General features: G+C 50.4%; 1 protein-coding gene across 5 annotated transcripts; it reads right to left on the bottom strand.

The window, feature by feature from the left end:
* Positions 1-1092: 1092 nt before the first annotated feature.
* LOC121536841 (B-cell CLL/lymphoma 9 protein-like) lies at positions 1093-27558 on the bottom strand. Of its 5 annotated transcripts, XM_045206634.1 has the most exons (12): positions 27385-27558; positions 25556-25741; positions 22519-22705; positions 21943-22017; positions 9039-9452; positions 7295-7641; positions 6767-6874; positions 6495-6681; positions 5912-6011; positions 3622-5749; positions 2707-2988; positions 1093-2481 (listed from the first exon to the last, which is right to left on the bottom strand). In XM_045206634.1, exons 5-12 carry the CDS (start codon positions 9335-9337, stop codon positions 1403-1405), a joined length of 4530 nt encoding a protein of 1509 aa, XP_045062569.1. In that variant the 5' UTR covers positions 9338-9452; positions 21943-22017; positions 22519-22705; positions 25556-25741; positions 27385-27558; the 3' UTR covers positions 1093-1402. The 5 variants fall into 5 exon arrangements, with proteins under 5 accessions (XP_045062569.1, XP_045062567.1, XP_045062568.1 ...); XM_045206632.1 differs by lacking the exon at positions 22519-22705; XM_045206633.1 differs by lacking the exons at positions 22519-22705; positions 27385-27558 and adding an exon at positions 27208-27374.
* Between the last annotated feature and the right edge of the window lie 432 nt (positions 27559-27990).

Here is a 27990-nt window from a genome sequence, read left to right as displayed (position 1 = left end):
AACTGACATTTATCCACCATCTTTGGTTGGTTGCTCTTCAATTCGGTTGCATTGTGGGAGGCTCTATTGTCAGCCAATAATTGGGGTGATTTTGTTTGACCAATACAAACATGACCAAAGACGTGACTGAAACAGTGGATATATACAAATTAATGTGATGAGGCTCTGACTTACCAATTGATTGTACAATGTATACACATTTTAGTTTTTGAGTGTGATTTGGGGGTTAGAATCACAGTCAGGAAAAACTCTGGTTGGCGTCTGGCTTTCTTGATACACTGGCTCGATTCAATAAGTATCACCGAAGATCAGCGCTATAGAGCGCTTGAAATGTAAAAGCAATTTCCTATTGAGCCGACGTATACCAGAAAAGAAGAATAGAGCCCTAGCTCACCAGTTCTACTGTCTGGTCCCACTCAGTTCATCTTCTATCAGATTAATGCTGTGGGAATTAAATCCCAGAGTCAACAGAAGGCCAAACAGCAACAGGAATCAGAAATGGAGCACACAGACTGTCTGGTAGAAGAGTTGAAATAGGAGAAAGAAGACACTACAGTTTATCAATGTTTGTGCTTTTTTAATAATACCATTATCTCTATGAGGTCATAGTTTGGTTTGTTATACAATGGATTTAAAGGAAGTTAAAAGACTAAAATTAAAATATCCCACCAATGGTAAACAGTACTGTTCTTTAGAGTGGCGTCCCTCCCCCAATGAAAGGTGGGTAAGAGAGCTTAGAGGTCACTGATAGAATCCCTACACACACACACACACACACACACACACACACACACACACACACACACACACACACACACACACACACACACAAGGACAGAAATAGTCAAAACGATGGAGCTAGAGAGAAGATGGAATTCCATTGAAATCTTCACAAAATACAATTTTATTTTACAAAGTCTTTTTATTCCATTTTTAAGTTCCTTATCCTTTGCTGGGAAAATCCGTTGTTGATTTTTTTACTGATTTGAAAAAGTCAATAGCTAGCTTTCCAGTCCTCAAAGGTGGTTTGTTCACTCCATTCCTCTTCGACACTCAACCCTTATAGTCAGAGATTTAACACAAAAAAACAACAACACTTGAGGAACAGTTTAATTGTGACATTGAAGCACAACAATCCCATACATTCAGACATTTCTGGAGAGACAAAATGAAATGCTCGTGGCAAAAGACAAGTACTGGGCTATGTAGCTCCCACAAGCCATTAACGGCATCACTCCTCTCCCCTTAATGTTCCACGCCAGAGAACCAATCTCTGTCATTCCTTACTTTCTATGTTTTAATCCATCTCTTTCATCCATCTCTTATCTGCTGTGACACATTCCATCCACATACTGTATATGAGCTCACAACATTTGAGGTCCAAGGTTCTATGAGTTGTATGTTAGAACATTCCGGGCCCTGGGCTGAACCCCATGTCCATGTCCATGTCCATGCCACGCGGCCTCATCTGCCCCCCCATCATCATCATCGTCGTCTGCTGGGGGGGGCCGCCCATGCCTTGTAGTGACATCATCATGTTGGGCGACCCCCCAGGCCCAGGGTGGTTGTAGAGCACCCCTCTCTCCTTCACCTGCATCATGCCCCCCGGACCCCCCTGTGACATCATCCGGTGCTGAGGTCCCATCATGCCCTGACCCATGAACCCTGGGGGCCCATGTGGCCGCATAGGATTGTGGGAAGGGTTTCCCATGGGCATGTCCTGGGGGCCCATAGTGCCTCCCGGCCCCCCGGGCATCCCCCCCATCCCCTGCATGGGCATACCCATCCTTGGGGGGCCCTCCCCCATCATCCCCTGCATCATTCCCTGCATGTGTGGAGGTTTCCCCCCTGGGCCGGGGCCGCCATCTCCTCCTCCCCTGGGGAAGTAGGACAGCGTCTGGCTGGGCTTTTCTGATGGGATGATCCTGGACAGGTCAAACTCTGGCATACCGGAAGCTCCGGTTCGCATCACCTCATGCAGGTCTGCATCACTGAACTCGCCGTGCATGTTGAACTGTGGTCCTCCAGGGTTGTTGGGCCTACCTCCGTCGCCTCCACCTCCAGGAGGCATGTTCCCCATCCGACCCCCCATGGGACCCCCTTCTCCCTGGAAGCCCATGGGGTGTCCTGGGAAGCCCTGGGGCCCAGGGCCGTTGTGGGGGGAGTAGGCGCCCTGCTGGGAGGGGGACTGGGGGAGGGGGTAGCCCTGCCCTCGGTGGGGGTAGCCCATGCGGCCCTGGGGCATCAACTGGGGGTTGCCCATGCCTTGATCCTGAGGGTTGGGATGCATCATCATGCCATGAGGCATCATGCCAGGGCCCATGTTGGGGGGGTTTGGGGAGGGCATCTGCTGGGGCATGCCGTGGGAGAGGGGCTGTGAGCCCATGGGGGTCATACCCAGGGGACTGAGGACAGGCATGGGGCCAGAGGAGCCGGGGCCCATCATACGAGGAGGACCTTGGTGGTGGTTCATTCCCATACCTACAGAGGGCCACAGAGAGGGACATTAGTGCACCATACAACATAGAGAGCGTGCTATAATTTCATTCCTCCTCTTCAATCAAATTGAGCAAACCATAAAGTGAAAGCTCTAAGAAAAAGGGTTACAAAATACATACAAAATAAAAATAGCAAAAAAACGTATTTATTTACAAGATACTTGAATGAGGTATAACATGACATCTAAGCATGTCTCCGTCCACTCACCATTGTTGTTCATGGGGGGCAGGTTCGGGGAGCGTGCAGGGGGCGAGTCGTCGTCTGAGCTCGCCACGGTCTTGATGGCGTCATGGTAGAGGGGGGTGGAGCTGGGCATAGCGAACTTGGACATGCGTGACATCATGATGGAGAGGGGGTTCTGGGATAGCGTGGGTTCGGGGGGTAGGGAGTAAGGGCTGCCGGTCGGGGCGCCGCCTGGACCCCCCTGGAGGGGCATGGAGCCAGACTGGGCTCCTGATGAGGGGGGGGCCGAGGGGGGGCCATTACCACCTGGGGAGAGGTGAGAGATATGAAAGTAAACTCTTTACCTGGGTCCTATTCATTAGGTAGCAAAAAATACCCTGGTTACTTTGAAATAGATATAGAAGGGACAATGTGGCAAACACATTTCAGGAGACATACAATACATGTCAATTGTAAATAATGACGTGAATTAATTTAGATACAGTGAAGTTACATAGCCACAAGGGGGTGTGATTTAACTGAAATAGGAAAATGTTTCTGCTTAGGGAAAATGTGTTTACATGGATGAGAATGATGCTTTCAATTGACTTATTGACTTATACATTATTTGATTTGAAGCTGACGGAGACAAATTCTAGCCTGTACTCCCAGATACACAACACAGAGGTCTGTTTAGACTGCCTGGACAACAGACCGAGTGCTGCAGGGGGAGGGACGTTACAAAACAGCCCTCTATTCAAGACATGATGTCATCTTCACCCAATCATACATTTCCATCAGGTACTAAGTATTTAAAAAAATCTCTGAAAATGAATATTATCTCTGTCTTGAACATAACATTAGGAATGTTGTTTATCACAGCAGTTAAGAGAAAGAGAAGTGAGAGCGAGAAGAGAGCAGTGGAGGGAGAAAGAAGAGAAAGCCAGAAAAGTACTGTACCTTGCTCCATATTTCCCATCATGTTAGGTGAGGTCATACTGTGGGGGGTTTTACCCCCTTGCTGCTGGGGGAGTCCTGGGCTGGGCATGGGGGGTTTGGGGGAGGAGGTCCACCCTGGAGAAGGGTTGGGGAGGGACGGGGACCTCATATGTACGGGGGAGGCACCAGCAGACCCCATCATAGAGTGAGGAGACTTCATGGGAGCAGAGTTGGCAGTGTTAGGGGGGCCGTTGGGTCCCGGAGGGCCGGAGAGCATACCAGCCAGCTGGGAGGGGGTCTGGGGGGACTTGAGGTTCCCAGAGGGAGAGCCCATCATGGGAGACTGCACCTGCCTCAGAGGAGGTGACTTGAGGGGGTTGATACTGGGTGAGCTGCCCCCTCCTGGCTGGATGTTCAGCTCTGCAGGCTTACGTCCCCTCTGGCCCTGGAGGGGTCCGGCGGCGGGGGGGTGGTGGTTGAGGCGGCCGTTGCCTCCCATAGGGGTGGTCCTGTGCTCCGGGCCAATGTAGGCCTGCTCTCCATGAGGGCCCCTCATACCTCCAGGACCACCAGGGAAGGGCCGTGCGGGCCCCATGGGGAAGTCCCCTGGCTGGGGCTGGTCAGTGAAGTGGGGCCCCTGCATCTGCCTCCCCTGGGGCCCCATGTTGTCCATTGGATGCCCTCTCATTCTCATCATCTCATCTGGGCTCATGTTCATGCCAAACTCAGGGCCCATGTCCCGGCTCCCCATCACAGCCAATCTGGAAGAGGGGCTCATGGGGCCCTCGCCAGGCATCCTGGGAAACATCATCCCGCCCCCGTTGCCCGGCTCCATGCTGCCTCTTTGGTGTCCCATCATCCTCTGCATCTCCATCATCATCTGTGGAGGAAGACCCGGTCCCTTGTCGCCCCCCATGCCCTGGTGAAACATGGCCTCTTGGACTGACTGGGGGTTGGGGAAGCGCTCTCCCCGCACCCCTGGACCTCCGAACATACCTCCTGGGAACCCCCGGCCATCCCCCATCCTGGGGGGCATGTCATCAGGCCAGCCCATCCCGGGCCTGGGGGGTCCCTCCATGTCAGGGTTCATCATGCCCTGGGGGAACCCAGGCATCCTCTGCATGTGAGGAGGAATCCCTCTGGGGCCCATGGCCATGCGATCCTGGTAGTGCTCTGGTGGCCCTCCCGGCCCCCCTGGACCCCACACCTCTCCGGGGCCCATCTGGTAGGGTGGTGGGGGCCCTCGCATCATGCTGCGCGGCCCGTGGGGGTGCATCATCATGTCGGGAGGAAGTGGCCGTTGATGTATTTCCTGTTTCCTCTTCTTTTCCTCGTAGAACTCCTGCTGCAGCTTCAGCCAGGCCACCTGCTCCGGGGTCATGTGATCTCCATCCACACACCCTCCAGGACCCATCATGTGGCCCAGCTCATCTGGGAAGGGGGGCATGTCTCTGGGGTGACCATGCGGGGGGCCGAATGGGGTTCCCTGGGGTCTGGGCCCTCCCGATCCCCCTGGTGGACCTAGGCTCTGTGATTGGGCCATCATGGCCTGGAGAGGGCCCTGCTCCGGCCTCCTGGGCCCCCCATCGGGCATGCCGTCGTGGGACTGAGGGGGTCCCCCGATAGGACCGGGTGGCGGTGGGGCATCGCGGTCGTCAGGGAAGAGCATGCGCTGGATGTCTCGCAGGGTTTGGAGGGAGCGCTGGCGGTGCTCCAGCTGTTCCTGGGACAGGCCCTCTGTGTTAGCTTCCATGTTGAGAAGTTCCTGGGCCAGCTGCTGCTGCTGCTGCTGGGGGGTCAGACCAGGCTGACCTATCCCCATGGGCCTCAGCCCTCCTCCTTCACCAGGCTGAGTGGGGTTCAGAGGGGGCATGCCCTGCTCAGACTGGGGCTGGCACCCAGGGGTCTGGTCACCTGTACCCATGGTATTACCAGGGCTGCTGCCAGAGAGGTTCTTGGGCTCCATGTCTGCTGAGGAGGCCCCATCCTGGGTGAGTGAACCAGGCTTAACCCCCTGGGGAGGGGGCTGTGGTGGAGCTTGATCAGTCAGGCCAGGTTTAGACCCTGTCTGGTGGTTCTTGTCTGAGGGATGAGATGAGGACTGCTGGGGGGGCTTGGAGTCACCTCGGAGGGGTCCTGCCTGATCGTTCTAAAACAGAGAAAGGAAAAAGACAAAAGGCAGGGGAATAAGAAACAAGGAGGTTTGAGTAAGTCAGGGTTTGTAAATCAAGTCTTTATTAAAGCTGACTGTTCACACAGACTGTATGCCAGGTTTCATGTCTAGTCATCATGGCAGTGTGTGTGTTCTTACCAGGGGTGGGAGGGGGGTCTTGTCCTTGCTGTTGGAGATGTTGTTCATGTGGAAGTTGATGATGTTTTCTGAGTGGCCTGTTAGAACAGCATCAGCAGCCCTAAGGAACAGAGACCAGACAGTCACATCTATCTGTCCATCTGTGTGTGGCAGCAGAATGAGGCCAGTGTCAGCAGAGGGCATGAAGGAAATGCCAAGGTCGACAGACTAAACAAACAATTTCACTTAACATCCAGAACATACATCTCCTATTCCGTACAGAGGACAGTGTTAATCGGAGACAACTGGGGAAACCAACAGAATACTAAAGCTCCACTGACTGAGCCTACCTTTCTCAGGTGTGTGTGTGTGTGTGTGTGTGCGTGTCCGTCCATGACTGTAGTAATACTGCTGTGTTCAGCTCAGAATAACCTGGGTGTGTGGAACACTGAGTTTGCTGAGAGGGAACACGTCACACACTGCAACTACAACTCAATCACTAACACACAGAATAAAGCCCATTGAGTGTAGAACGTTTAGATTCTTCATGGACTATTAGGACCAAGATGGTTCTTTGACATTATTTCCCTGAGATCTCCCTTACTTGTTGGCCATCTCTGTAGTGAAGACGTAAACCACTTTAGACCCGGCCTTCTGACCACCCGCCGACTCCGACGCAGCGCCCTGGCCTCCTAGTGCATTGTGGGAGGGTGTGGAGGAGCGGCTGAGTCCGGCGTTGGAGGGAGGATGGGAGTTGGAGTCCTGGGGCTTCATGTCACTGGAGTTACAGTCTGGGGAGGGACAGAGAGGATAATGGTTACTGTAGTTCACAATAGCAGGTGGAAATGGGGATGACGGAAGGACAGACACACTTACTGAAGAATCCTTTGTCGTCCTCGTCACTCTCTCCTCCAGAACACCAGTCAGCTCCACTGTAGGGCTGCCTCCGCTCAGCCACACACATCCTCTTCACCCTGTTACTGTCTGTACACACACACAGTCAGTCAGTGTGTGTGTGTCGTGTGTACTTATACAGTTACATCTGAGCTCTCTATCGATAATACACAAACACACTCTCCCTCCCTTATCAGAGTGCAGTCCTGTCCACCAGACTCCCAGGAGGAGAGCAGAGAGACAGCAGCATATCAATTCAGAGTGTGACCATAATGACACGCTTTCAGGGGCCTGCTGATGTTTCTACAGCCACAACAACACATGTTCACACAGACAACAACATGGACACATAACACGCCCACTAACTTCAATAGCTATTGTGTCAGAGAGACAGATGTAAGCACTTTAGTTTCATGGGAATGTGAAGAAAAAAAAAAGTGGAACGTAGGTTATGATTAGTAAAAAGTACACTACTTAATACCTCTATTTAGAGTGCAGTGTACTACTCACCCTTGTCGTCACTGGTGGGCGTAGCTGTGCCTGGCTGCTGCTCGTTGTAGGACTCCACTGAGGTGCTCCTCTCCCTCTTCCCCTTGACCTTTGTCCCCTGTTCCCCAGAGGTCAAGCCCTGGCCGTTCTTCAGACCCCCCATACCACCTGGAACCACCCCTAACATGCCTCCTTGCTGGGAGCCCTTAGCACCCACTGTCTTGGGGTCGCATGACGAGACCTGCGATTGACTGCCGGCACTTCCTGGTTTGCTCTGATTGGGCAGTTTGGAGTCCATCTGGGCGGCGCCACCGGAGGGGGACATGACTGGAGGGGAGCGCACCCTGACCTCTGGCTTGGGTTTAGGACTGAGAGAGGGGAGGGAAGAAGTGCTTATCAATGACATTGCCTTGGTGTGCGTGTGTATGTGTGTATGTGTTTATCTATACTTGTGGGACCAGAAGTCCCCACAAGAATAGTAAACAAACAAAAAAATTTACCAACTGGGGAGATTTTGTTAGTCCCGACAAGGTTAAATGCTATTTCTAGGGGGTTTAGGGTTAACGTTAGAATTAGTGTTAGAATTAGGTTTAGAGTTAGTTTTACGGTTAGGGTTAAGGTCAGGGGTTAAGGAAAATAGGATTTTGAATGGGACTGAATTGTGTCCCCACAAGGTTAGTTGTACAAGACTGTGTGTGTGTGTGTCACAACAGGTGTGGCTCCCCCAGTAGTACACACAGTCTCTTTGTCCTCTTACTAACCCCACCATGACACACAGAGGGGGGAACAGGCCGAAGCCTGGGGCTAAAGTTAACGTGTGCCCAGTGAACAGGCTCCCAACTGGGGGAGGCTGAGCTGGAAAAGAGGCCAGAGAGTCAGACGGCTGGCTTGGAGTGAACCAGACTGACCTCTTGTCCCATCAACCCCTCCCAATCTCCCCTCACTCCCCTCTTTCCACTGCCGGGAGGAGAGACTGCCAAAATAGTTAAATCACACACAGTCATTCAGCAGCTCTGTTTGTATGGAGGTGCCCGAATATGAACAGACTAAAACAGTGGGCCTACTGTGTCCAGGATTTACGCTGTGGGAAATCCCCCAGCCTACCACGATCCATCATTATAGCTACTAACCACGGTGCTGTACAGTAAGAGTATAGGTACAGAGGGAAGGGAAACACACACTTTTCTCACTGGCCAATAGCGCTGTAGGAATAATCCCAGCCAGAGTCTTATATTTGGCTCTGATCCGTAGAGGAGAGGCAGAGCAGGGCGTCTGCTTCTGAATGGCCATGAGTAAAGTACAGTTTAGGAGAACAGGAACCGTCCAACTGGCAGAGAGATCACCATACCACACCCTACTGACAGACACATTCAGCCAGAGAGGAGAGAAAGATATGAGAGAGAGAGAGATAGGAGAGAAAGAGAGAGATAGTAGAGAAAGAGATATGAGAGATAGGAGAGAAAGTGTGAGAGAGAAGACTGGCAGGCGTTTGGCAGGGCAGAAGCTGGTTTCCAGTGGCTCCAGAAACATGAGTCAGCAGAGAACATCCAAACAGTATACTCCCTGACTCAAGGACACACATTACTACCACCACCACCACTACTAATACTACCACTATCACCACTAATACTACCACAACTACTACCACCACCACTAATACTACCATAACCACTAATACTACCACAACTCCTACCACCACCACTAATACCAATACTACCACCTAATACTACCACCATACACACATTGTACACTTGCTCTCCCTCACCTCTGTGTGTTGGTGGATGGGGAGTTCTTCAGTCTGTTGGGGTGAATGGAGGGGGCTCCCAGCACCACAGAGCAGGGTGGGGTGATGAGCTGGTGGGGGCTTCCTGTGTGTGTGTGAGGGGCTTTCCCTCTGCCGTTCCCTCGGCCACCCGAACCCGGAGCACTGCTCCCGATATTCCCAAGATTCCCCCGGCCGTCCTTGGCCTCCTCTCGTTCCTTCTTCCCTCGCTCTTTCTTGCTGAAGTGTGTCGCTGCCGTTCCTCCTGCCGCGGCAGGCCTCTCCTCCTGGACCTCCAACATGCTCTGTGTGTGTGTTTGTTTTAATAACAGTGTGCGTGTGTCTGTTTCTGTGTGAGGAAGAGTGTGGGTTTGTGCCGGAAGTTTCCCCAAGGGGCTCTCACAGCCCTTGGGCACTCTGTGGAGAGAAAACATAAGATAATCATTAGACAAAAATGTTAGAGAAACGTGAGAACACCTTTACAACAACTCGTGTTATTGAGGTCTCATGGTCATTGGTTCTAACATGTTTGTAAAGAATTCCGTTGTGTATCATCCTCTCTGGTAGAAGTAGTGGGAGTTCCTGAATCTGGTTGACTGGGGAAACCAACAGAATACTAATAGAAGCTCCACTGACTGAGCTCTCAATTATGACTGGATTCCTATTGACGAGTCCATACAAGTTCTTATTCTGTGTGTGTGTGTTCTCTATGTTGCAGCAGTGTGTATATGTATGTGTGTGTGTTCTCTATGTTGGAGCAGTGTGTGTGTGTGTTCTCTATGTTGCAGCAGTGTGTGTTTTCTCCCCTTCTGGTAATGACATGAGAATCGGCAGTGAGCAGCACAGTCAGATCATACTGTCATCCTGCAAATATTTAGGAACTCCTCCAAAACACTCAAATACTGTAACCGGCCCCAGAGATCCCATGAAGGGATGGAGAAAGAGTGAGAGGGAGCGAGAGAAAGAGTGAGAGGGAGCGAGAGAGCGAGAGAGAAAGAGTGAGGAAGCGAGAGAGAGAGAGGGAGCGAGAGGAGGAGAGAAAGAGTGAGAGGAAGCGAGAGAGAGAAAGAGTGAGAGGGAGCGAGAGAGAGAGAGAGAAAGAGTGAGAGGGAGCGAGAGAGAGAGAGAAAGGGAGCGAGAGCGAGAGAGAGAAAGAGTGAGAGGGAGCGAGAGAGAGATGCTGGGACTGGAACTGACAAACACTCACTGCTAGCTGATCCTACATGGCTAACTATACACACTACTGTACAGGCTTGCACACGCAAATCGACGTGAGACCAGAGTCGAACCCGGCTAAAGGGGGCTTAGCCCCATCAGTTCAAATTTGAGCCCCCCAGTTTTATGTCCCTATATAAAATTAGCAAGAAAGTTAGAACTTTTGAATGACAGGTTGGCTATTGAGTGACAGAGTGACAGTCAGCACAATGGAGAGGGCGCGCCGCGGTGTGTGTAGGGAGGCTATGGAAAGCCACTGGGCGGTTAGGTTTAACTCCTTTGGGTTTCCATAAAAAGCAGGGGGAAAAAAATATTCTCATCCCTGTATTCTAAGCCAAACTGCTATTCAATATTTTTGTTTGCATGCATGAATAACTAGGCTACTACTTTCAGCATTTAGTTTGAATTATTTTGTTAAGATACCCGGGTGTACGGCTGAACTCTCAAAGGGCAATTCACCTATTACAAACAGCCCATCTGGTAACCTATATTCATTATCAACGACCAATCACATTCACCTGAAGAAAACTGAAATCACACCAAACGGCCAATGGATGCCGAGCCCACCCTCGGAAGCCTCGCCTTCTTGGCTATAATACCGGTGCACGCATTCATTTCCTCACTTCAGTACCTTGTATCAGCGAGCCCAAACCCCCTGACGAAGAGGGACAAAATATGTTATACCTTGTTCCCTCCTTCAGGGAACAGTAGTTATATTCATAACTGTACGTTCCCTTTCAGTCGGTCACTCAGTATAACATACTATGGGGACATACAATCACGCCCCAAGCCGGCTCAGAGGGTACCAAACTAGGAAGCCCACGGCAACCCAGGCACACATAGGTTCCACCTGCTCCAAAAAGGAGTTACAGAAGCCACCTTTTTCCCTAATACTTACCCGAGAAGCCTGAACTGTCAGAGCCCCATATAGGGAACCAGAACCTGCTGCAACTTTGCTATGCGCACTGACACGATGCCACTGCATCCCAAGTCCATAGACCCCATGGTTCCAAGAACAATACCTTGTGAGCTTGAAATGTCAGAACTCGTACAAGGAACCGCAAGTCCAAAACAACAGAACACCAGTCTCCACTTTTACACACAAGGGGGTTGAGACCCCGGGGTAGAGCGTTCAATCTCCACTTTTACACGCCAAAATGGCTGCCACATAAACCTTCAATGTGGAAAAAAGGCCCTGCTCAAAAAGCTCTTTCAAGAACATCAAAATGTCCACCAAAGAGGTCTGAAAAGGATAAACTAATTTAACATGACACCAAACCTCAAACCCACGCCACTTATATGTATACAACCCTCACGTAAAAGGCGCATGTGCCGACTGTATAGTCGGAATCACGTTTGAGGGTAAACCCCTAGCCGTCAAATTAAACCTTTCACGGCCAAAGCCATAGATCCCATATCTGCCGTTGTTGGTGCCAAACTGTCTTGTGCGCCTGGGACAATAGATACCCAACAGGCGGATGATCTCCGGGAACCAGGGTTGTCTGGGCCAATGGGGAGCCACCAGAATCAACAACAGACCCTCTCCACGGTGGCCTGAATCCGGTTGATTTTGTCCACCCACACCAGACGTGATCAGGACACGCAGGTTGAAATATCAAAACGAACTGAACCAACTATATTAATTTGGGGACAGGTCAAAAAGCATTAAACATTTATATCAATTTAGCTAGCTAGCTTACTGTTGCTAGCTAATTTGTCCTGGGATATAAACATTGGGTTGTTCTTTTACCTGAAATGCACAAGGTCCTCTACTCCAACAATTAATCCACAGATAAAAGGGTAAACCGAGTTCGTTTCTAGTAATCTCTCCTCCTTCAGGATTCTTCTTCTTCTTCTGACTTTATATGGCGGTTGGCAAACAACTTTAAGGTGCATTACCACCACCAACTGGACTGGAGTGTGGACCTCAGTTAATCTTTCAATCACCCACGTGGGTATATGATCCTAACGACCAATGAGGAGATGGGACTTGCAGCGTGTCATGTGTCACAAATAGAACCAAGTTCTATTTTAGCTCCTGGCTACGCAGACGCTCATGGACGCGCGCGAGCAGTGTGGGTGCAATGATTTAATAACATGTATGTGTACATACATGTTTTCCTGTTGATTAATGGCCTTGTACAACTCATTCAGTGCAATCTTAATGCCAGCATTGGTTTGTGGTGGTAAATAGACAGCTATGAAAAATATAGCTGAAAACTCTCTTGGTAAATAGTGTGGTCTACAGCTTATCATAAGATACTCTACCTCAGGCGAGCAAAACCTCGAGACTTCCTTAGTATTTGATTTTGTACACCAGCTGTTGTTTACAAATATACAGAGACCGCCACCCTTTGTCTTACCGGAGCCAGCCGTTCTGTCCTGCCGATGTAGCGTGTAGCCTGCTAGCTGAATGGTATCATTGTTGTCGTTCAGCCACGACTCCGTGAAACATAAGATATTACAGTTTTTAATGTCCCGTTGGTAGGATAACCGTAATCTTAAATCGTCAATTTTATTCTCAAAAGATTGAACGTTGGCTAATAGTATTGATGGGAGAGGCAGTTTACTCGCTCGCCGTCGGATCTTACAAGGCACCCCGACCTACGTCCACGATATCTCCGTCTCTTCCTCAGGCGAATGACGGGGATCTGGGCCTTGCCGGGTGTCTGTAGAATATCCTTCGCGTCCGACTCGTTGAAGAAAAAGTCTTCGTCCAATGCGAGGTGAGTAATCGCTGTCCTGATATCCAGAAGCTCTTTTTGGTTATAAGAGACGATGGCATAAACATTATGTACAAAATAAATTACAAATAACGCGGAAAAACACACATAATAGTACAATTGGTTAGAGGGCTGTAAAACGGCAGCCATCTTCTCCGGCGCCATCAACTTGAATGAGTTGTACAAGGCCATTAATCAACAGGAAAACGCTCATCCAGATGCAGCGCTCCTAGTGGCCGGGGACTTTAATGCAGGGAAACTTAAATCCGTTCTACCTAATTTCTACCAGCATGTCAAATGTGCAACCAGAGGGAAAAAAACTCTAGACCACCTTTACTCCACACACAGAGACGCATACAAAGCTCTCCCTCGCCCTCCATTTGGCAAATCTGACCATAACTCTATCCTCCTGATTCCTGCTTATAAGCAAAAACTGAAGCAGGAAGCACCAGTGATTCGGTTAATAAAAAAGTGGTCAGATGACGCAGATGCCAAGCTACAGGACTGTTTTGCTAGCACAGACTGGAACATGTTCCGGGATTCTTCAGACAGCATTGAGGAGTACACCACATCAGTCACTGGCTTCATCAATAAGTGCATCGATGATGTCGTCCCCACAGTGACCGTACGTACATACCCCAACCAGAAGCCATGGATTACAGGCAACATCCGCACTGAGCTAAAGGGTAGAGCTGCCGCTTTCAAGGAACGGGACTCTAACCCGGAAGCTTATAAGAAATCCCGCTATGACCTCCGACGAACCATCAAACAGGCAAAGAGTCAATACAGGTCTAAGATTGAATCATACTACACTGGCTCTGACGCTCGTCGGATGTGGCAGGGCTTGAAAACTATTACAGACTACAAAGGGAAGCACAGCCGCGAGCTGCCCAGTGACACAAGCCTACCAGACGAGCTAAACCACTTCTATGCTCGCTTCGAGGCAAGCAACACTGAAGCATGCATGAGAGCACCAGCTGTTCCGGACGACTATGTGATCACGCTCTCCGTAGCCGATGTGAGTAAGACTTTTAAGCAAGTCAACATTCACAAGGCCGCTGGGCCAGACGGATTACCAGGGCGTGTACTCCGAGCATGTGCTGACCAACTGGCAAGTGTCTTCACTGACATTTTCAACATGTCCCTGACCGAGTCTGTAATACCAACATGTTTCAAGCAGACCACCATAGTCCCCGTGCCCAAGAACTCTAAGATAACCTGCCTAAATGACTACCGACCCGTGGCACTGACGTCTGTAGCCATGAAGTGCTTTGAAAGACTGGTCATGGCTCACATCAACAGCATAATCCCAGAAACCCTAGACCCACTCCAATTTGCATACCGCCCCAACAGATCCACAGATGATGCAATCTCTATCGCACTCCACACTGCCCTTTCCCACCTGGACAAGAGGAACACCTACGTGAGAATGCTATTCATTGACTACAGCTCAGCATTCAACACCATAGTGCCCTCTAAGCTCATCACTAAGCTAAGGATCCTGGGACTAAACACCTCCCTCTGCAACTGGATCCTGGACTTCCTGACGGGCCGCCCCCAGGTGGTAAGGGGTAGGTAACAACACATCTGCCACACTGATCCTCAACACGGGGGCCCTCAGGGGTGCGTGCTCAGTCCCCCTCCTGTACTCTCTGTTCACCCATGACTGCATGGCCAGGCACGACTCCAACACCATCATTAAGTTTGCCGACGACACAACAGTGGTAGGCCTGATCACCGACAACGATGAGACAGCCTATAGGGGAGGAGGTCAGAGATCTGGCCGTGTGGTGCCAGGACAACAACCTCTCCCTCAACGTGACCAAGACAAAGGAGATGATTGTGGACTACAGGAAAAAAAAGAGGACTGAGCACGCCCCATTCTCATCGACGGGCTGTAGTGGAACAGGTTGAGAGCTTCAAGTTCCTTGGTGTCCACATCACCAACGAACTATCATGGTCCAAGCACACCAAGACAGTCGTGAAGAGGGCACGACAAAGCCTATTCCCCCTCAGGAGACTAAAAAGATTTGGCATGGGTCCTCAGATCCTCAAAAAATTCTACAGCTGCACCATCGAGAGCATCCTGACTGGTTGCATCACCGCCTGGTATGGCAACTGCTTGGCCTCTGACCGCAAGGCACTACAGAGGGTAGTGCGTACGCCCAGTACATCACTGGGGCAAAGCTCCCTGCCATCCAAGACCTCTATACCAGGCGGTGTCAGAGGAAGGCCCTCAAAATTGTCAAAGACTCCAGCCACCCTAGTCATAGACTGTTCTCTCTGCTACCGCACGGCAAGCGGTACCGGAGTGCCAAGTCTAGGTCCAAAAGACTTCTCAACAGCTTCTACCCACAAGCCATAAGACTCCTGAACAGCTAATCATGGCTACCCGGACTATTTGCACTGCCCCCCACCCCATCCTTTTTACGCTGCTGCTACTCTGTTAAGTATTTATGCATAGTCACTTTAACTCTACCCACATGTACATATTACCTCAACTACCTCAACTAGCCGGTGCCCCCGCACATTGACTCTGCACCGTTACCCCCCTGTATATATAGCCTCCCTACTGTCACTTTATTTTACTTCTGCTCTTTGTTTTTCTCAACACTTTTTTTTTTTGTTGTTGTCTTATTCTTACTTTTTTTGTTTAAAATAAACGCACTGTTGGTTAAGGGCTGTAAGTAAGCATTTCACTGTAATGTCTGCACTTGTTGTATTCGGCGCATGTGACCAATAAAATTTGATTTGATTTGATTTGATTTGATTTGATTTATTTTGCTGTACCAAAGCTCTGCACTTCTGACACGGGGACTACCCAAATAGCCTGCTTTTGAAGGAGAGGGGAAACCTCCTCTCTCAAGACAGGCACTAGGACCTCAGGGAACATTGACGTAATGACTACACGAAAAGGAAGACACCCAGCGAACTGCATACCATACCCCCTCGTCACCGTCCTCATCACCCATAGTGAAACTGCACGCTGCCAGTCTCCTATACATTATGTCCTGAAGGGGCAGAGCGCCACCCTGAGGACTGGGATAAAGAATTGTCATGCTTGTTTCCATATCCACCACTCTTGACAACCGTGTCTCAATGTGGGGAAGGAACTGTGTTTGTTTTGCCCACACCTGAACGATACCACTCTCTCGATAACCCTGAACACTGAGGAACCTTGGGTAGAAACAATGTGCTTTCGTGGTACCACTGTTCTGATACCAGGCCCTCACCGGGTTCGGGGACTTCGGCAACCAGTAACTTTCCCCCATTGACCGAGACACTTAAGAGTACTGTTGCCACAGTAAATGTGTGGGGAGGAGGGCCCCTAGAACACGCCCCCTCCTCCGGCATCCAGCTAGGGTCACAAAGTTGGCTTCTTCCCCCGCACCGCAGAATAATCTGTTTTCACCCTGCTCCTTTGACCCAGCACGGTGTTTGTACCAAGACGTCCGGCGCTGCCCAGAAGCACCAAGACGGTCAAAAACCAATCTCGAAGCCTCCCCCTGGCAACCCACCTCTGGCCTGGACCCTTTCCTTCACGCCTTGGGAACTGCTGAGCCACCCCCGCAAAGGATTTATGGGAAAAGGAACCGTAGAGCTGCGTCCTGTTTTTTTTTCTCCTCGCAACAGGCCTGTAAGGACTCCATAGCCGAGCCAAAACAACCTTGTTGACGAAACTGGCTCATCCAAATACATATGCCTGTCCCTCTCAGGAATCTGGGACAACGTCAACCAGAGGTGGCGCTGAGCCATCACCGTCGCCCTCATACTTTTCCCCACAGTCAGGATAGTACAGCGAGAAAGACATAGCACAAAATCAGCCATAGCACGGATTTCACCGAGAAGCTCTGAAACCGGCTTCCCCGCCTCCACGGTCCTATTCAGCTTCTGCAGAAAATCGATATGATACCTCTGCAGCATCGTGACCACATTCAACGACCAGAACGCCACACCCTCAGCCTGGTACACTTGTACAGCTGATCCGCCGAGAAGCGGCACCGTTTATTCAGAAGCACCGTGCTAGGATTAGCCCCCTTGTTAGCCTCTGGAGGCCAATTCGCACGGCAAGGACAGGAGGTAAATACCTTTCCACAAACCTGGAAGAACTGCTTTTGGAGAAGGCCAATCCACCCCCAGGTGATCTGCTGCCCTACGACACAGCTCCATCAAACGGAGCATTAGCCACCAATGGCTCACTCTCCCCCACCGAATCCAAGGCAGAGGCTCCCCCGGACGGATGCCATCTGATTCACACTCTGAAAACCCTCCAGAGCCAACCAGAGATAGTAAATCATCCCCAGAAACCGGACTCTGAACACTGCCAGAGAAACCGTAATGAGCCTCACTCGGCTGGGATGACACCCCGATCAACTCCGACAACTGCTGCTTTCTCCCGGCCTCAGACAACCCCATCCCAGAGGTCGCTTCACCGGAAGACCCTTCGCCAGCAGCCCAAACCTTTTTCACAAAGTCAGCCCAACGGAAGTTCAACCCAGCCGGAGACAATGCTCACACGAACTGGTCCTAGCCAAAGCCTCCTGAGTGTGTTTCCACCCCAGGCAAATAAGACAGCACTCGTAAGTATCTTTAATATTCATTGTGAAACCACATGCCCTAGGGCACGTCGGAGATTCAAACTCTGCTGGTTAGCCTTTTTGTACTTCCTCTTACCACTGGCCATCTTACTCCAGCAAGGAAGCACTGGCTACACAAGCAGAGCAAAAAGTAGTTCGCTTTTAGCAAACACAAAAACCGATACCAAGACCCAAAAACCGCAACATCTAGGGGGACAGGTAATCTCTTCCCACTAAGACACATAAATCGGAGCCGAATCTCGTAGTTGTCATGTGATTGAAAAGTTTGTAAATTGCGTTACAAGTTCTTTCTTCAGGCGAGCTGAAGAGCGAATAATTTAGGAAATGAATGCGACCCCCGGTATTATTACCAGGAATGCAGGGCTTCTGAGGGCGGGCTCAGCATCCATTGGCCCATTGGGCGTAATTTCAGTTTTCAGGTGAATATGATTGGTCATTGACTCCCCATAGTACATTATACCGAGTGAAAGGGAACCTAGTGTATCGAGTCCTTTACAATCATGCAGTGATGTCTGAGCCCTAGAACAGCAAAACTCACTCTTTGCTTTGCCTGGTGTAGCTAGTTATACTTACATCAGTCTTTCACGAGAGCTGCACAGTGCACACCCATGCTAACAAACACATCAGGACCTGTCAATCACCCTCTCCCTCCAATCACACACTAACGAGACGCTAATTGGGCCGCTTGCTGACACTGCGGTCACACAGAACGCACATGCAGCAGCCACCACACACACAGCAGAAACCACACAAAGAGAGACGCCAGCAAAACACACGCATAGGGAAAAACGGATAATCAGAGGTTTCTCTCCCTCTATTAAACTAGCTGATCAGTCAATCACGCACACCCACACCTCTTAGCCCTGCTAGATGTAAAAGGCCTGCTGATGTTTCAGCCTCATTTATGCAAATCCCATTTCGCAGCTCAGCCACAACAGAGCAGTGAGTAGCTCGCTCTCCCCCCCCCCCCTTTCTTTCTCCCTCTCTGTCCTTCTCCCTCCCACTCTAAATAATTTTTTCCACTATTTGTTTACACTTAAACTCACCCTCACTTTTCTCTCTTCTCTCTGCAAGACAATGACTCACAGACAAACACACACACCCAGCTAAGCCTGTATAACCACTGGCACAGTAGCATAGACACCAATCTTGCACAATCACAGTGAAAACATATATGCAAACACACACGTAGCATGTATCAACTCAGCCTGGATTCCATACAATGTAACATCACTCCACAAGCCAATGTCAACCGTCAGTACCACTAGACTACACCTCTGGTTACTTCAGGTTTAAGGGACGGCTATGTTAGCTCAGCTTCACACACACACACACACACACTCACCTTCTAATCAACAGTCTAAGACAGCAAATCCCTTTGACTGTATACACCCCCAGTCAGACAGACCGACCGACCACAGACTTAGCAGAGAGAGCAGAGGGAACATTCATCTCTATGATGCTTCCTGTTCAGTTCACCGAGTCGTCTAGTCCATCCCACCAACATGTCTGACACAGGGGGATGCCCTGCTATTCCTGCTCTGCTGACAGCCGACACCTGGGAGTTCACCTGTTCACCTCTCTCTCTCCCCCAGTCTCTCGCTCTCTCTCCCCCAGTCTCTCTCTCCCCGAGTCTCTCTCTCTTTCTCCCAGTCTCTCTCTCTCCCCCAGTCTCTCTCGGTCTCTCCCCCAGTCTCTCTCTGTCTCTCTCCCCCAGTCTCTCTCTCTCTCTCTCCCCCAGTCTCTCTCTCTCTCTCTCCCAGTCTCTCTCTCTCTCTCCCAGTCTCTCTCTCTCTCCCAGTCTCTCTCTCTCTCTCTCCAGTCTCTCTCTCCCAGTCTCTCTCTCTCTCTCTCCAGTCTCTCTCTCTCTCTCGCTCTATCTCCAGTCTCTCTCCAGTCTCTCTCTCTCTCTTTCTCCCCCAGTCTCTCTCTCCCCCAGTCTCTCTTTCTCTCTCCCCCAGTCTCTCTCTCTCTCTCCCAGTCTCTCTCTCTCTCTCCCAGTCTCTTGCTCTCCCCCAGTCTCTCCCTCCCTCTCCCCCAGTCTCGCTCTCTCCCCCAGTCTCGCTCTCTCCCTCTCCCCCAGTCTCTCTCTCTCTCCCTCCCTCTCCCCCAGTCTCTCTCTCTCCCTCCCTCCCTCTCCCCCACTCTCTCTCTCTCTCCTCCCTCTCCCCCAGTCTCTCTCTCTCCCCCAGTCTCTCTCTCTCCCTCAGTCTCACTCTCTCTCTCCCTCCCTCTCCCCCACTCTCTCTCTCCCCTCCCTCTCCCCCACTCTCTCTCTCCCTCCCTCTCCCCCACTCTCTCTCTCCCTCACTCTCCCCCAGTCTCTCTCTCTCCCTCTCCCCAAGTCTCTCTCTCCCTCCCTCTCTCACTCACTCTCTCTCTCTCTCCCTCCCTCTCCCCCAGTCTCTCTCTCTCCCTCAGTCTCACTCTCTCTCTCCCTCCCTCTCCCCCACTCTCTCTCCTCCCTCTCCCCCTCCCTCTCCCCCACTCTCTCTCTCCCTCCCTCTCCCCCAGTCTCCCTCTCTCTCCAGTCTCCCCCCAGTATCTCTCTCTCCCCCACTCTCTCTCTCTCTCCCCAGTCTCTCTCTCCCCAGTCTCTCTCTCTCCAGTCTCTCTCCCTCTCCCCCAGTCTCTCTCTCTCCCTCCCTCTCCCTCCCTCTCTCTCTCCCCCAGTCTCCCTCTCTCTCTCTCCAGTCTCCCCCCAGTATCTCTCTCTCCCCACTCTCTCTCTCTCTCCAGTCTCTCTCCCTCTCCCCCAGTCTCTCTCTCCCTCCCTCTCCCTCCCTCCCTCTCCCCCAGTCTCTCTCCCTCAGTCTCTCTCTCCCCCCCAGTCTCCCTCTCTCTCCAGTCTCCCCCCAGTCTCTCTCTCTCTCCCCAGTTTCTCTCCCCCAGTATCTCTCTCTCCCCCACTCTCTCTCCCTCTCCCCCAGTCTCTCTCTCTCCCCCACTCTCTCTCCCTCTCCCCCAGTCTCCCTCTCTCCCTCCCTCTCCCTCCCTCTCCCCCTCTCCCCCCCTCCCTCTCCCCCACTCTCTCTCTCTCCCTCAGTCTCTCTCCCTCCCTCTCCCCCACTCTCTCTCTCCCTCCCTCTCCCCCACTCTCTCTCTCCCCCCCCAGTCTCCCTCTCTCCAGTCTCCCCCCAGTCTCTCTCTCTCTCCCCAGTCTCTCTCCCCCAGTATCTCTCTCTCCCCCACTCTCTCTCTCTCCCCAGTCTCTCTCTCTCCCCCAAGTCTCTCTCTCTCCCCAGTCTCTCTCTCTCCCCCCAGTCTCTCTCCCCCAGTATCTCTCCCTCTCTCCCCCAGTTTCTCTCCCTCCCCCAGTATCTCTCCCTCACCCAGTCTCTGTCTCTCTCTGTCTCTCCCCCAGTCTCTCTCTCTCTCTCTCCCCGAGTCTCCCTCTCCCCAGTCTCTCTCTCTCTCTCCCCCCAGTCTCTCTCTCTCTCCCCAGTCTCTCTCCCCCAGTCTCTCCCTCCCTCCCTCTCCCCCAGTCTCTCTCTCTCCCTCCCAGTTTTCCTCTCCAGTCTCTCTCTCTCTCCCCCAGTCTCTCTCCCCCAGTCTCTCTCCCTCTCTCCCCCAGTCTCTCTCTCTCTCCCCTCCCTCCCTCCCTCTCCCCCCAGTATCTCCCTCCCTCCCAGTCTATCTCCCTCCCTCCCAGTCTCTCTCGCTCCCCCAGTCTCTCTCCCTCTCTCCCCCAGTCTCCCAGTCTCTCTCTCTCCCCCTCCCTCCCTCCCTCTCCCCCAGTATCTCCCTCCCTCCCAGTCTCTCTCGCTCCCCCAGTCTCTCCCTCCCTCCCAGTCTCTCTCTCTCCCCCAGTCTCTCTCTCTCTCCCCCAGTCTCTCTCTCTCCCTCTCCCCAGTCTCTCTCCCCCCAGTCTCTCTCTCTCTCTCTCCCTCCCCAGTATCTCTACCCCAGTCTCTCTCTCTCTCTCTCTCTCTCTCTCTCTCTCTCTCTCTCTCTCTCTCTCTCTCTCTCTCTCTCTCTCTCTCTCTCTCTCTCTCTCTCTCTCTCTCTCTCTCTCTCTCTCTCTCTCTCTCTCTCTCTCTCTCTCTCTCTCTCTCTCTCTCTCTCTCTCTCTCTCTCTCTCTCTCTCTCTCTCTCTCTCTCTCTCTCTCTCTCTCTCTCTCTCTCTCTCTCTCTCTCTCTCTCTCTCTCTCCTCTCTCCCCAGTCTCTCTCCCCCAGTCTCTCTCTCTCTCTCTCTCTCTCCCCAGTCTCTCTCTCTCTCTCTCTCTCCCCCAGTCTCTCTCTCTCTCTCTCTCTCTCTCTCTCTTAGCTAGTATTGGCGTCTTGTAGCCTAAACAAAGACGTACTGTGATGACGCGCACTGACTCTCCTCCCCGCTGCATCATGTTATAATGTCATGTTTAGGCACTCACCATGTCCATCAGGGTCATGATACAGATGTGGCCATCACTGCACCAGGAAGAGAAACGTGTGTGTGACCCCAAAACCTGCAGGCAGGAGAGACAGGGAAAAGGTTACAGGAGACACACAGAGCTGACTCACATCTGCTGTCTGTGCCTCAGCATGCATGGTGCCATGTGTGTTGGCCAGGCGGGCCAGAGCTGGCAGCAAGACTGGCACTCTGCAGCTCAACTGCTGTGCTGATCTTCTCACACACCTCACCACAGATTATCCCTCGCTCTCTACCTTTCTGGCTCACACACACAGAGAGAGAGAAACAGAGAGGTGTGTGTGTTTAAAGATTAGCCTGTGATACTACAAAGCATACACCGTAAGATACAGCAACTCACAGTATCCCTTTCCCTAACACAGACACTTTTATACCGCTCAAATACCAGGACACAAACAGTACAGAAGTTGATAACAGATTGAAGTTAGACCTTAAACCTAAGATTCTTTGTTTATTCGCGGAGTACGTAATATAGGTTGATAAAATCTTAACCTGATGCCTCCAACTCCAGTGCTTTCAACACACTAGGTCCTCTCACCTCCTGCCCTGTCCTCCCCTCTTCCCTCCCTTGGCAGCGTTCTCTCGTTCGTGACTACCTCCCTCCATCCCTCTGGTCGCTCCCACACTCCGGCCACATTCCTCCTTAGCTCACGCTGTGAGGACGTTTCCCTGCGGCTCAAAGCATTGTGAGAAATCCCAACGGCCGGAGGGAGCCTTTGGAGGCCCTGTGCCCCAGAGAGACAACACAACACACACTTCTCTCTACTCCCAAGGAACTGGATAGGCCAGGCTAAATGTAGGCACCATTGAAATAGCACAATGCAAATATTGCCATTTGATGTGTAACAACAAAATAAATGTGTTGGTGTGTAACACACATTGAAACATTCCAGTCAATCATACAAACATTTCTGATGGTCTGTCATACAGCTGGATATGGTGATGTCAAATCTATGTGGTCCATTTCTATACTGTACACCTCCCCTCCCCCCAATCCTGTTCTGGTGAGCAGCAGGAGCGTGTGGTAATTCCTGATGGCGTGAGACCAAGTCATTGATTAGTGATCCTGAGGAATGGGAGGAGCATGGGGACAGAGAGCAGATTTAGCTGAGCTCAGAGTCTGTCTGTCTTGTGTCAGACATACTGTACACACATACACCTCCAATAAGGTCCTATTGACCCAACGTTTACACAAAAGCTGCAGAGGTCATATTTGTGGAAGTCATTCTTATCTTTGATGATTACATCACACACACACACATCCTCCTCTTCTCTCTTGTAGGCCAACATTAGCACTGTGGAGAGAACATGAACCAGGGTATGTCCCTGAATTACCCCACTTTACCCTGGTGTGTCATTTCCATGGAATTTTAAACACACTGGCAAAGACCTGCCCAATTAAAACGCACAGGCAGACACAGAAACACTTACACATATTATACACATGCAGGCCCAAAACCAGACCCATTCACAGACACACATAAGTCACACACAGGCTGGCAGACACACAGTTTGACTGAGACTCAGGACTGGGCAGAAGGATCATCTGGAACCTTAGTGGGGAACAAAGTAATGAGGCGTTCTGCAAATGTTCTGGAACGATAAAAGGATCCCAGGGTTCTGGAACCTTGGAAAAGCACCAGACCAGATGACAAACCTACCAGCTGGAACCTCACCGTCACATTCTGGCCATGCAAAAAGAGAGATGGCGTGCCATCTACCTAACATCATCAATTACCTCAACCTCATCTTTACCCCTTAATTAAGAACAAATCCCTCATGATTTTGCTCATTGTGGTTGCGTTCATTAGGGCAAACCTCAAAACATTTAGCAATGGAAAACAAAAATGAGCGTTTCTCAAAAAAAGTGTACGTTTTCTTTCGTTTGGTGCCTGATGATCACAACCCTGCTGACAATATTGACTGTTTTCTGTGTTCTGGTTGTGTCATCTGCAGACCAACTGCCAGGCTAGTGGCTACCATGGTGCTGGGTACAAGCAGAGACTGTGGTTCTGCCTCCAACTCCCCACCTAGGGCCAGGAGGAGCAGCCTGTACACAGGCCAAACTGTCAATCAACATGGAGGATGAGTGACAGATGGGCAATTCCATCTAAATTGTTAAAAGTTGTGTTTGTGCATAGAGTTGCATTTTAAAGTGAAAAATCTGAGTCTCAGTGTCACTGTGGAATTGCCCAGCTACATCCTTACCGAGACATCCCCCTGAGAATAGCCCAACACACGCACAAACACACCAGCAGCCTGTATTCTGTGGGCCTGTATGACATGCCAGGTTCAATACTGACTGTTTCTAGACCTCAGCTGTTAAATCAGCTATACAGCGTGTAGCTACAGAGAGACAGGGAGAAGAAGCACATGTCAAAAGGGATTGGAGAGTCTAAGAAGTCAGCTGGAGTTTAAAGACAGATTTGGTGGGATGCTGAAGGTTAAACGGAGAGGAATGTTATCTGGGAATGACACAGTGGCTCTCGCCATGCTGGGGAATGGGTTTCTATAGTGAGTCACAGCCAAGGTCTGAAAAGACTGGTTCCTCATGTCGTTTCACTGTTCTGTTTCACCTACCTACCTACAGTGTGTGGGTGTATGTTGGTGTGCCTGGTCTCTCTGGCACCTTGCTGTCAGTCACATGTGTGTGCGCGTGAAGCTAAAGCACATAATGGATCTCTCGCTCTAAACACATCGGGCTGGATTCAAGCCGTATCGCCGAAGTACCGCGGAAGATCAACATTAATTTAAAGGTAATTTTCGATTGAGCCGGCATATGCAGTAGGGCCGGGACGATACCAGTATCGCGATACTCGTTAATATCGTGGCAAGGAAACAAAACATGAAGCAGATTTCACTTTTTGGAAAACTGTTGGAAACAAACATCATTATGTTGTCATCCAGAGTCACATGTATTTATTTTCCAAGCTATAGAACACTATTTTAGACAGCAGATTTTTAAAGGTCAAAAAATAAGTCTGCTTCATGTTTTCATTTGCCATGGAAAACAATATTGCAATAATTGGTATTGTCACAGCCCATTATTGGAAGTCGTGACAATTATGCAGCGTTTACAGTCCCAGCGACTGCGGGAACATTGCCTTTAATTGTCAATCGCGCTATAAAGCAGATCTTCAGCACTACGGATTGAATAGATCCCTCACACACACATTTATCTCGTACTAATCCTTCCATATTGATGTGAGGACAGTTTGACCCCAGGATTTTAATTTGAAAAGCCATGAAGTGAACTAAACAGGAAACATGAGTCAAATTCACTGAGGAGAAAAATAAATTGTCCTTAATATCAATTTCTCCCCTTCCTCGCTGTGGTTTTTGGTTAAGTCTGTGGATTATAGACCAGATAAATAAACAGTGTGGATGGTTTTCTCAGGAAGAACACCCTGACCCTCCTGTGTCTTCACCATGTACAGATCACAGATACCACTGCCAGGCCCAAACAATCCAGGCCAGGGTCATCTCTTCTCCCCTCACAGGCTTGAATGTTCAACAGGCATTGAAGCAGCCAAAGGTAGCGTGTGTCAGACAGACTATAGTGATTGATGGGTTACCTTAGTCGGTCCCCAGCCCTCTCAGCAGGGCCTCATATGGAGATCCAGCCCTTGGGTCCCCAGAGCCACGACCTTTGAACCCTGACTCCTCCCACTCAGACAAAGCCGCCTGAACACAGGAGCTGATCCTTGCTCGGTCACTGGCAACACCCTCACAGACACAGGTCACCGCAGCCAAACACACACCTAAGAGAGACAGAGAGAGTTTTACTCATCCAACAATAGACGTCTGTTGCAAAAAGACTTTACACTGCCACGAACGATACAACAGCGCCAATTCTTCAAATGTAAACTAGTTCAGCCCCTCTTTTGTAGAATACCTTCTCTCTCTGGAACTAGCCTAGCTCAACGGTTAAATGGTATCCAACCCTGGTCCTGGAGACCTAAGGGGTGTTCAGGCTTTTCTTCCAGCCCAGAGCTCTTACAACTCAACTTCACCGATTCAGGTGTATTAGTGCTGGGCTGGAACAAAAGAAGCAATCAGCGTTGGTGGTGAACACCGGACTAGTAGAGATAAGACTTCAGTCCAGAAGGGGCAGTGTCTGTCTACTGGTTCTTATTGTTGCCATCAGAGATATTAGGGTTTAGGGTAACCAGGTGTTTGGACTCTAGCCCATCAATAACATTAATTGATCAATTACGTGCCTGGGAGAAACGAAAATCAGCAGGAATGCTGCCCTTGACACGCAGACATTCAATGCCACTTAATCGTATAGGCCTATCTGGCCTTGGTTAGTTTACATATCGGGCATCCTCAGTGCTATCGCTTGATTTCAAGTGTCCCATTTGCAGAATAGCCTATACAAGAGGCTACAACCAGTACTGTAGGCCTGTAACTCTATAGCTAGTCTACTACCGCATTACATTGCCAGCCATACATACACCGTCAAAACATAACTGTAGGCTAGGTTTACAAACTCCTGAAACAAACGAAAGACCCCGAAACAGTGCCCCCCTGAAATCTCAGTATTTCACTGGCTAGCTTTTGGCGGCCTCAGTATTCTATGGCACTCCAAACTCCAGCAACTTTTTTATCCTAGAAAAAGTTGTTCCTGTTTCGCCAGAGAGCTGGGGGGGAAGGGACTATACATCTCTCTCACACACAGCCCCGGCCAGCGCAAACAAAGTCGGCCCCGAAAGGGGGTCTCTCACGGCTTTTACCACAAGGCATAACCCTGCTTGTCCAAATCAGCGCCCACAAAAAGACAATCATTAAAGGGAAACATTTGACGCTTTGTCTAAGAGAAATATATAGCCACTCCCACGACAAGCAGTGTTACATTTTCAAGTTCAGTACAGTAACAATGTAGCAATGTTGTCGTCAACCAAATTCGCTTGATCTCAATACCACGTAGGATATAGGTTATCTGTGTGGATAGCCTAATAGGGTAGGGGCTACACATTTGTTAGGCCTTTAGAGGACCGAAAATAGCCTACGCCTTTTTAAAGCAAATATAAATTGTATAATGCCTGCGCCGAATTATGTTGAAGAATGTGGCACATGCACGCTGCACCGTATTTTCAGTTTCGCGGAGCATGATCGGTCCTACTCTGGTAAAGCGTAAAAAGCAATATTCCTCCGCGCGTAATATCACATCCTGTCAACGTTCTGTGGAATAATCCGCTGTAATCACAAGAGAAACAAAAATCACCGTTGATGTGAAGAAACGATCACTCCTTGTATCAGACCAGGTACGGTGGGTTTTATGGCCATCCTTCGGGGACAGAGGTAGAGCGGATACCGGACTGAGATGTCCCCGGGAGGAGGACCCGCGTGTAGCCTTGCCAGGAGGCAAGCGGCCACAGCGACACTTTCCCAGAAAACTCACCTGGAATTATTCCTCGGGCCTGCTTCGTTTTGTAGGCTACGTTCTATAGCGTGATTGTAGTGATCAAATAGCAACATTATTCGTCCAACGATATTAAAGAGAAATATGTCTCCCCCCCTTCGCCTGAGCTTCCAGCGGTCCGTCCTACTCATTCGTCCTACTACATTATATCCATAGCCAAGATTTCCTACCGTCTCCCCCGCCCGTCCCAGCGTGTTGGTTTAGTCCGAATTCTAAGTAGCAATTCTAGGTCAGGGCTATGTTCAGTTGTCGAACGTTGCAGATAGAAATGTCACGAATGGCGCCAATGTGAGTCCTTACTCTACGTGTTGGAGGCATGTTTGTTCTACGTAGACTATTTCTATCTGAACGTTCCCGAAACGTTGCGTCCTGCTGAACGCATCCCTATGGTATATTCATTACGCCGATTCTGTTGCAAAACGCTTCTACAACAGAAACCATTTATTCCAAACGGAAAACGTTTTGCAACCAAAACAAGAGTTTCTATTGGACAAATTCAAGTAGCTCCCTTCCCGTTTCGTTTGCTTCCGTTTGGTTCTGAAATGGTAAAAGGTTTCCGTTGCAAGACGTAATGAATACGCCCCT

The sequence above is a fragment of the Coregonus clupeaformis genome, chromosome 23 (assembly GCF_020615455.1).
Source record: "Coregonus clupeaformis isolate EN_2021a chromosome 23, ASM2061545v1, whole genome shotgun sequence".
Lineage (NCBI taxonomy): Eukaryota > Metazoa > Chordata > Actinopteri > Salmoniformes > Salmonidae > Coregonus > Coregonus clupeaformis.
This window is presented reverse-complemented; position numbering and strand designations above follow the sequence as displayed.

Bases quoted from the DNA above. Each gene is read 5' to 3' on its own strand.
- LOC121536841 (XM_045206634.1), bottom strand. From the start codon at position 9,337: ATGTTGGAGGTCCAGGAGGAGAGGCCTGCCGCGGCAGGAGGAACGGCA. The intron at 7,642-9,038 runs GTGAGGGAGAGC...CCCCTCTCTCAG, and splicing joins CCATCCACCAACACACAGAG to TCCTAAACCCAAGCCAGAGG. The intron at 6,875-7,294 runs GTGAGTAGTACA...GTGTGTGTACAG, and splicing joins GCCCACCAGTGACGACAAGG to ACAGTAACAGGGTGAAGAGG.